This window comes from Helianthus annuus, chromosome 4, assembly GCF_002127325.2.
Source record: "Helianthus annuus cultivar XRQ/B chromosome 4, HanXRQr2.0-SUNRISE, whole genome shotgun sequence".
NCBI classification, from domain to species: domain Eukaryota; kingdom Viridiplantae; phylum Streptophyta; class Magnoliopsida; order Asterales; family Asteraceae; genus Helianthus; species Helianthus annuus.
Genome location: NC_035436.2, coordinates 64,806,798 through 64,817,171, shown reverse-complemented (window position 1 = coordinate 64,817,171; position 10,374 = coordinate 64,806,798). Strand labels below are relative to the sequence as shown.

Sequence of the window (10,374 nt, the reverse complement as noted above, 5' to 3'; positions counted from 1 at the left end):
TAAATGAATACTTGTTGTAGTAATATATATATATATATATATATATATATATATATATATATATAGGCCGCTTAACATACAATACCCCTTATCTTACATTACGTACGCGATATTCTTAGCCGTTGGATCTTCAATCCATCAAACCAATTTAAGTCATTAAATTAGCCAAATTAATCTATTCAAATATTGAAATAAAGGTTAAAATCGTCATTACGATATCTTAACCTATGTAACCGACGAAGATTTGAATCTCAATTTCAAAATCGTATTCGAAAATCCAACTATTAATCAAAATTCGATCCATAAAATCAAATACAACAGCGTAAGATTCTTATTAACCAACCTCCTTCTGCGATTTCATATATGATGATTTTGGAAGTTCAGAACTGAAACAAATCGATAGACCGCCTATCGAAGAAGATGACGCAGGATGAAAATTATAAATATGTGAAATACATATTGAACGTGCGAAAAATCATTCCATACAAAAAGAAAGGTTTTGTTTTTTTATAGTGTGCGAAATCATTTTTTATAACATGCGATTTAAAAAAAGGAAATAATGTTGCAGATTTCTTATTGTGTGCGAATTCTTGTTTTTACACATGCGATTCTAAAAAAGTTAATAGTGTTTGAGATTACTTATAGTGTACGAATTCTATTTTTACACACATGCGATTTAAAAAGTGAAGTTGTCTGTGGTTTCTTAGAGTGTGCTAATTCGTTTTCGAATCACATGCAATGCATTTGATGATTTCATGTAACTTTTTCCTAAAATGCAAAAACAAAAAACTATGAATTAATAATTAAAAAAATTAAAAATAAACTATTTTATATATAAAAAAATGAATTTATTACCGATGTAACTGTAATGTGACTTGTAATGATCAATTTTACCATAAATACTACTGAACTTACCACCCTACCTACATAATAAATTTACTAATTTAATATAAAACACCCAAGGATAACTACCTTCCATATTAAGAACTGAACACAAAAACACACAAAACACACGCACAAAAATGTCATCTGAAGATTCACAACAGATAAAAAACATTGTAATAAAGGAATTATTGTCAACTCGCACGTTGACAGAAATAAGCACCGATGTCACCTCTTCTCATTTGATTCTTGATGTGCAGGGGAAGATTCTTGAAGAAATCAAGAAAAATCAAGAGATGTGGGAGAGACTACTTAATGAACCACCATCAAGCTTCAGGGACGCAGCTTTGGATCACATGAAGGAACAGTCTCGAGCTGATGACTTAGCCTTCTCTTTCCTGAAAGATGCTCTAAACACTGTGAAAGAGAAGATGGAGTTCAGCTCGGTTGAACGTGACAAAATATTTGGTTCAAGTAACTAAATTTCTGTTTAATGGTTTTATGGTTTTATTTGTGTTAGAAAATAACAACTACTTTATATTTATGTTTTTGGTACAAGTTTTGAAAACATCTTCTGCTTCATTATAATATAAATCGCATGAATGATTTAGACATCTTTGTCACAAAAAAAAACAAGATAACTCAAAATCGCATATACTAAAATGAAAACAAAGTGAAATCGCATGTAATGTACTTCTATACTGATGCATATGAAATCGCATGTTTACATACTAAATCGCATGATTGTATGATATAAACACGTATGTATGAAATCGCATGTTTGTCTTGTAAAATCGCATGTACATTAAAAAAAATTAATCTTCCTCGTCTGAAACCTCCTCCCACTGATCTTCTTCTTAAGTTCCATCATCACTACTTCCACTGTAATCTTCAAATTCATCTTCCTCTTCATCGTCTTCGACCTCGTTGGCATTGTGCCTGGGATCTTTTTCAATCTTGACTCCCTTCATCTTATTTTGTTGTTTGCCTTTCAGTATCTCGCAAGTCCGAATATCATGACCTTTTTCGTTGCATACACTACATGTCCTTGACCTTTTTCCTTTGCGGCTGATCATTTGTTCCTTCTTCGATTTAATCCTTTTATGCGAGCCATGTTCTTTGTTTCTTATACCAGCCGGCACAGGGACAGTAGGACGTGCATTAGTTACTGGTTGTTGGTAACCAATCAACTTTGAAAACCGGTCAAACTTTGGATCAAGCTGGTTGGTTATACGACTCTGATCAACTTTCTCTTTAATCTGCTTCATTTGATCCCTGACTAAAACCAGTTGATCAAGGTCGGAAATCAAATTGCTAACCAAATACTCCCCTGTGTAGATGATTTCACGAGCAATCTGTTTAGCCTTCTGTTGCTCATCCTTATCATTCACCTTTACATCGAACGTGGCGTTTAATTCATTCGAAACCACATCCTTTGTCCATCTCTTCATAACGTATTTGTTTGGTATTTCTTTAACACCAAACATCTTGAAAGGAAAATAGATATTTTTACATAGCAGACCATATTGTTCAAAACGCAAACAGCTACACTGTGCAGTTACATCATTTTCAAGATTCTTGAAACACACCTAAGAAAACCAAAAAAATATAAATAAAAATTAAAAACGCATGTGTAAATGTACAATTTCGCATGTCTAAAAAATCATTTAGTTGAATTAATTTAAAATCGCATGCATACATCAAAATCGCATATTGCAAAATCATGTTCTCTATGAAATTCGCATGTAGGTTTTCAAAATCGCATGTTTTAAATATATATGCTATAATACCTCTAATAACCCATCTCTATGAGCTTTAAAGTCTTTCAATGATATCCTTATCTGTGGACCCTCGATTTTGGTGTCCATCAGCAGACATTCGGTAATAGTTTCATATATCTCTATTTGCTGATCAAAGAATATAGACCTGGTGTATATCTTAGCAGCATCTTTTTCCAAAGTAGTTTGGCTCCAATCATTAGGCTCAGTATATCTTGAAATGTGATCATTCTTTCTATGATTGAACCTTTGGACATCCATTGCACCGTCAAAATGATTCATAAACTCTACAAGAGTGAGTTGTGAATTAGCCACCTGAAAAAAAAAATGGTTCTCACTCTCTGATCTTGATGTTGTTCTCATAAGTCCAGACATTGGCTCGTGCCGGTAAAAAGCCGGAATCCACATGGATCTCATTGCAAACATATCATCAATCCATTTAGTTTGTGTAAGACCGTATTCAATCATTACCAACTTCCACTGTCTCTCAAATTCTTCAGGATCAATGGAATCAGTCCATACAATATCGCGCATCCTCCTTTTAAACTCATCATTATTCACAACTCATGTCCAACCTATACAAATAAATGGTTTTTATATCAGCCTATAACAAAATCTATATTATAAAAAAAAACGCTAACGAAATACAATATAGCATGCTATACCTTATCTGCCACTTTTTTCATTATGTGCCACATGCAAAATCTGTGTCTACTGGTAGTAAAAACCTCCTCAATAGCATGTTTCATCGCAGGGTCTTGGTCCGTCACTACAACCTTTGGCTGCCGACCAAATGACTTTACGAATGAATTCAAAAGCCATTTATAAGATTCAATGCTCTCTGATGCCAAAAACCCAGCTCACATTTCGACAGTGGTTGTCAATCCTAGTGAACGGAACAAACACCATCTTGTACCTGAACAAACACATGCGAAATACACATTGTAACATGCGAAATAGACAAAATATCACATGCGAAAATATACAGTATAACATGCGATATATTCAACACCTAATCTTCAATGTATATTAGCATGCGATATTGCAAGTTTAGGAAATCATATAACATGCGAAAAAAATTAAAAACCATTTTATGTAACACTTACCTGTTTGTCTTGAAAGTTGCATCGAACGATATCACATCCCCGAACTCCATAAAGTTACGCTTGCATAACCCATCGGCCCAGAACAAACCAGTTAACCGTTTGTCATCATCAACAGAATATTCAAACGAAAAATCAACTAAATACTGTTTTTTGTCAGTCAACCTATTAATCACCATGTCAGCGTCATATTCTCCTATATAGCTGTTAACTAGGTTATATACCCGTGAGCTTCACGGGTTATGAGTTGTGTTAAAAAAAATTATATTTACAAAAGAAATTTTAAGCGTCATTTTTTTCCACTTGACCCGTTATATTTTAGATGACTTTCGACGCGTTTCATTTTAAGCGTCATTTTTTTCCACTTGACTCATTAAGAAAGAATACAGCACAAAACGATTATTCTTAAGATATGTAAAGATTGCCACTCTAGATTCTAAAAGGACCCAAATCAATTTTGTTAATATGTACACATTACTTGTATCTTATGTATGAGTTACTTATACATGGGTAATACTTGAGACTTAGGTTTCTTTTATCTATTCTAGGTTATCACCCGGGTAGGAAATTTTAAATTAGATTAATCAAAAATTTCAACACACATTGATTCATTTATATTTAAAATTAAAATCAAACCATACCTATGAGTAAAATATTGAATCAAGAGTAACACTAATGCATTAGGCCTAGTTATAAAAACATATACAAATCAGTGATCTCACATTTTCTTCTTTGACGCAAAAGTAAACCCAAGAGCCTGCCATAAAAGTGCATGTGAAAAGTTTAACCACCATCATTTTTACATTTTTACAGTTCAGTGAATTAAAATTAATAATTCATAAACTATCTAAGAGCAGGATCAAAGATGATTACTGTTCCCCATTAGCAAGCATGACATCAAAAGCAAATACACATATATCAACCTGCAAACAAACAATAACAGGCATTTAGTAGATACAAATTTTTATACATAAATAATTAATCTAATAGGGATTTTAGTTTGTAAAATTTAAGATTTCTTCAAGAACAGAGCTGAAAAATAGGGATTTTAGTTTGTAAAATTTAACAAATTCTTTAGCCTTACTCTAATCCATATTCATTACTCTAATCCATTATTCATATATCATATCAATCTACCTCTCATGTTAGTGATAATTAGAGTTTCATAAACTTATTTTGATCCATAATTCATACCATTCTACACTCATCTTCTTCAAACTATTAACGTTCTCAAACTTTTAATATACTTTAAACCTAATTTCATAAACTCAAAACAAATTAGGCATTTTATTCTGTAAAATTAGCTTGAGCGTACAAAAATATAAGTTGTGGAGGCTTTGATGATATCATGCGTACCAACCTTTTTTGCAATAGATAACCTTCTATCATCTACACAAATAGTCACAATTGTTAGAGCACCAATAACCCGGGTAGCGAGCATTCTCACAAACCCTAATACATGGTAATGGTTGGACATGGTACCTTGATGATAGCTGGATGGCCTGGCTGGTTAACATCACAGAAATCAACAAAATCCGGATTACGATCACATGTGAACAGCCTCTGATCTCCATATTCGTTCTGTAATCATAAACAGAAAAAAAAATTGAATATGTAGAGTGTCAGGCAAGAATCAATATTCACATACTTTAAGATTATTCACATACCGCCACCATTTGAGAATTTCCTCAGCGAAGCAGGGTTACCAGATCGACCATTAACAAAATAGTTTGTTATTTATGAATAAACCCACCAAAGGCACAAGCATGTAAGGTTCACCAGTGAACCATTTATAGTGTAATTTTTATTAATTATATAAACTATAAGTTACATAGTTACAAAAAACTATAACTTTATATAAAAAAAAACTCTTAAAAGACCAGCAATACCAAGTTCATCAATCATCACACCACCATCATAAAAAAGGCCTTACATGACCAGCATAGATATGGATAATTTATCTACTGGCCCATTTGAAAATAATTCAAGTTTTTGAAGAGTGTAGCAATTTCAAACCTACTGACCCATTTGAAAAAAAGAAAACTCAAAGTTCACTTGACCCGTTTGAGATAAAGCACAACCCAAAGTTTATTTGACCTGTCTTGGATAAAACACAACCAAAAATTTTGACTTGCTTTTTTTCTTTGCCAAATGCATAAGTTAGTTTGCGACAAATAAAAGATATTTGACCCGTTCGAATAGAACTTTATATTAAACAAATCCAATTAACAAAAGAACTAATCACAATTAGACACATGATTTTTCTTGATTTTTGAGAGCAGGAATAGCCTCAACCTCACATATAAGTCATTATCCGGATCATTTTCAAGAAAGCATATAGACTAAAGGTATACTTCAGATTGAGCTAGTACTTTTCAATTCCCTACATAACCATTGAGCTATAATCAATACGGAATCTGCTTCCTCGTATAATGAACAGATTTAGTAGTTTTGTTTTTGTATCTTTTATCTAATTTCAGAGGTTTAAGCAAGGAATCACAAAATATATAAACAATGCAGCCAAAATATTGTTGCTGTAAAGTAAATTGTTAAGTTAACACTCTTACATGAATTTAGTGGCATAATTGAACATATTTTAATATCCTGTAGCAAGTGTTGATAATCTACGTTAACATGCACCAAGGGTAGCTAGCTACGTGCACCTGCTTCAGGTTAGAAAATAACCGTGTAGTTAAAAGAGTTTATATTCTTTAGAGTAATTTATAAAAAAAAAAAAAAACTATATTTTATGTTTTCCCTCGATTATTATGAAATTTGACGTACGATTCGAAATATCTAATTGGTTATGTTTTATTCAACAACCAACGACTTCTTCCCTAGCATTTCTCAATTTAACTACTTTCGTAATCTTTTTCTAATTTAATAATTTTCAGAAACAAACGAAAACATACAAAGTAACTCTCAACTAATAATAAGAAAGCAAAGCTAAAAACGGAATAAGCTTGTAAAATTGTCAGGAATAAACGAACCTGAAAAAATGCATTTAAACGTCTTTCATCATTAATCAAGAATACATGAGAGAAGGCAACAGGGGGATACCCATGAATTGTGAGCAGAAAATAATCATCACATTATAAAGAGATAGCGAGCTGATATGATTCGCAAAAAGGTGCATTAGAAACTTGGTTTAAAAAAGCGCGAAGCGCTCCGAAGCGTTTTGGTTCCAAAAGCTTTAAGCGAAGCTTCAAGCGCGAAGCGAGAGCTTCACGTATACGAAGCGTTCAAAATAAAAAAAAAATTGTACACATCAATATGACCTATTCTACTTGTTAATCAATAACAAACACAAAAACATGATTAAAAAACACACTTAACACATAAAAAACATAGTTAGAACATAAATTAAAGTCGAAACACACTTAGGGTAAAGAAACAGGCCTCATTTAACCCTATTTAAAGACTGTTGGGCTTAAAAAATGGCCCAAATGTGACCTGATTGGGCTGAAGCGTCGCTTCAAACCATCATCGCTTCGCGCTTAAAGCTCGCTTCACAGCGCTTCACGTAATGTAACGCTTCAGACCAAAAAAGCGATGTTTCCAGCGCTTCACGCTTAAAGCTCGCTTTAAGTGCGCTTTTTTAAACACAGATTAGAAACATAAACAACTTAACACAGTTGGAAACCCTAAGGCTTTGTCATGAACAGAAAACGGATAGGTCATGTTGGGTAAGCAAACGGGTCATACTGGGTTCAGGTCAAGACTGGTCGATTAAAAAAAGGTTCATTTCAATACACCGTAAAAAAAACTATGATGAAAATAAGTTGGATGAAATGGCCATCCCGCTTTATGAAAAAAGTATCAATAGACCAAAAAATCATTCGCATAACCATGCTGTTAAAAGTAGATAACTTCAACTACGGCAAAAAACGGAAGATATAAAAGTACCTTCTAAATCACATTTATTTTAGTCCATCACCCAAATCAGCTGTTGGGTCGAGACATAACCCATCTCCAAACGTGGATCGTTGTAAATCCAATCAGCTGAAAATTCACATGGTGGGAAAAACTTAAATGTTATCAACATAAATTGCAATACAATGAGATAAAGTTCTTCAAATCCGCTTGAAATTCAACGTTAAAACTTGATTCAAATAGCAAAAACCTAAAGAGAGGGTTAGAAATCCATTTACCCAAGTGGCACTTTAGCTTGTATGGAATAATGCATGATTTAGACTCTACCAAAAGTGTATTATGTGACCTCAATCCAAACAATTATTAAAAAAAATGCTAATACAAGTTTACACACATCATGGAAACAAAATGGCCAAGTATAGATAGTTCAATTTCATGTAACCAAAAAAATCATAGCATGAGAAGTGAAAGCATTGAAGTGAGCAATGCAGAAGTGAAAGCATATCTACAGGGACCAGTTGAATTGAAGTGAGCAATGCAGAAGCAGTGGCTGTGTGGAAGGGAAACAATGATTCCACAGTAACACAACTCATCTCTACAGGTGACCTATTTTTTCACAAAGTAGATGTTATTTGGCGCAAGAAATGCATATTAAAAACAAAGACCCTGGAAACCTAACTTTCTTTCTATGTTCTAATCAACTGCATAACGAAAAATCCAATGTTATACACTACAAAAAAATGAATTTTCGGTAAAATTAACACTGCTGCGAAGCGAAAACACAGGAAGCGAAATCCAATATTATGCATGAGGTTTCTAGTAAACAAACTATGATCAATAGCATACATGTCAAGTACCCGTCCGTCCAATTGCAAGTAGAAATGAACACACTAACTAAGATATTCAATTTATAAACTTTGTTTTCCTTTTGGCTTCAGTCATTGGAAGCTGTAAGACAAAAACTGGTAGCTACAATCAAATTTCCTCTAAAACAACATTCAAGGCAATCTAGCAATAAGAATCACAGTGTGTGGTGTCAAATATCCTTAATAACTGGTTAAGCAAAACACGAGTAGACTGAAAATCATCAATCATATGTGAAAATTCAAAATTGCAGATACAGTTGAAGGTTACGAAGAAAAGAAAAAAAAAAGAATGTGAAAGACGTAACCTGAAAATGCGATGAGAAAGCGTATCATACGCATTGGACACACGAGCGACTTCCTTAAATTTTAACCATGGATGCATCAAGTAAACCAAAAATGAAATTTTCTTGAATGGTTGTCACATATCATTTCGAGATGTTACTTGGGCCTAGTCGGCTAGTGATAGGACCTGTACCCAAGTTCCACAAGAGTATTAGCAATACATAAAAAATGTATTAGCGAGACACCACAAGAGTACATACAAAGTATAATCTATATGAAAATTCACATATTTTTTTGACAGTCCAGATTTTTCTGTCCGAACATAGGTGAATCAAGAATTATGTTCCATGTTGAGATTGTTTCACCTGAAACTGACTGCAATGAACACATATTGAAAACAAATAAACTCCTAACCATGATTATATTAAATAGATACAAGTGGCATCATATTTGGGTTTAGAAACCAAACTCATCATGTGGCTTGAGTGTAGTATCGAAGTCAAAGTTTCATGCTTTAGTATATTCTTGTCCTCCCCAACTTGGATCCAAGAATATTCACATCAGCCTAGAAACATTAAATAAGAATCTTCTAAATCAATAATGAAATAATTTTATAATGTTTATCCTATTGCTAGTTATTTGTAGAGTTCAAAGACTAAAGTCAGTCCTTTTTTAAAAGGTTTTGACCCGAGCCCATTTTGGTCAGATCCCCGTTTAACATGCTATACTAAAGATCCCCATTGAGAATTGGGCCAGCGGACACCTATGCCAGTTATTGTAACCATGTACCTAGATAATAATAAGAACTCCCGAGATAAAGAATACGTATTACATTACACCACCCATTAACAATGAAGATACTTATTATTATTAGTATTATATATTATATAGTAAAATAACATATTGTTCATTTTGGTTGCATTAAATTTCCAAAAAAATGATTAATTCCTATCAGCTAATTCACAACGGATACTGCAAAGGAGTTTTTTTTATTCCTAAATTCTATTTATCAACAACCACAAAATCAAGCAGCTAAAAGACATGGCAACATGGAATTTGCATTCATTAAATAAATATTAAATACAGACTAATATGTAATGTTAATAAAACAAATATCAAATAAAAGAATACAGAACCCCAACATTTTGTTCAACAACCAAGAATGGAAAAAAAAATTCAAAGCATAAGAATATCACAATAAAAGACAATTTATATGAGTAATCTTAAAGAAAAACGCAAAAACCATAGATTCAATCCAAGAACAGAATGAATAAGATGAAGTCTGGATAATCTTACCTTGTATTGGAACGATTAGGAACCAAATGGCTTGGAGAAAGAATCAGATAACAAAAACTCAACCTCAGGACGACTCAACAACAGTTTCCTAATCAACGGCAATTTCGCCCAAAAACCAGCCATTTCAGCATCAAGCAAAGCCATATTATAAAATATCTCAATCCCATGTATCCTACAATAATCAATCTTATTCTTTATACTCTTCAACAAATAATGATCACCAACAGGATTCTCACAAGGCTTTGGTGAAGACCCAGTAACCAACAAAACCCTAGGCTTATTCCCATTAACATA

General features: G+C 33.0%; 1 protein-coding gene across 1 annotated transcript; it reads right to left on the bottom strand.

Annotated features, from left to right (window-relative positions):
• Positions 1–1,739: 1,739 nt before the first annotated feature.
• On the bottom strand, positions 1,740–3,942 carry LOC118491507 (protein FAR1-RELATED SEQUENCE 7-like). The gene is made up of 5 exons (XM_035989341.1): positions 3,767–3,942; positions 2,999–3,198; positions 2,673–2,947; positions 2,015–2,471; positions 1,740–1,903 (listed from the first exon to the last, which is right to left on the bottom strand). Exons 1-5 carry the CDS (start codon positions 3,940–3,942, stop codon positions 1,740–1,742), a joined length of 1,272 nt encoding a protein of 423 aa, XP_035845234.1.
• Positions 3,943–10,374: the final 6,432 nt, after the last annotated feature.

Coding starts and splice junctions, on each gene's coding strand:
- LOC118491507 (XM_035989341.1), bottom strand. CDS start 3,942: ATGGTGATTAATAGGTTGACTGACAAAAAACAGTATTTAGTTGATTTT. Junction 3,199..3,766: donor GCAACTTTCAAGACAAACAG/GTAAGTGTTACA, acceptor TGAGTTTAAAAG/GAGGATGCGCGATATTGTAT. Junction 2,472..2,672: donor ATAGAGATGGGTTATTAGAG/GTATTATAGCAT, acceptor TGGTTTTCTTAG/GTGTGTTTCAAGAATCTTGA.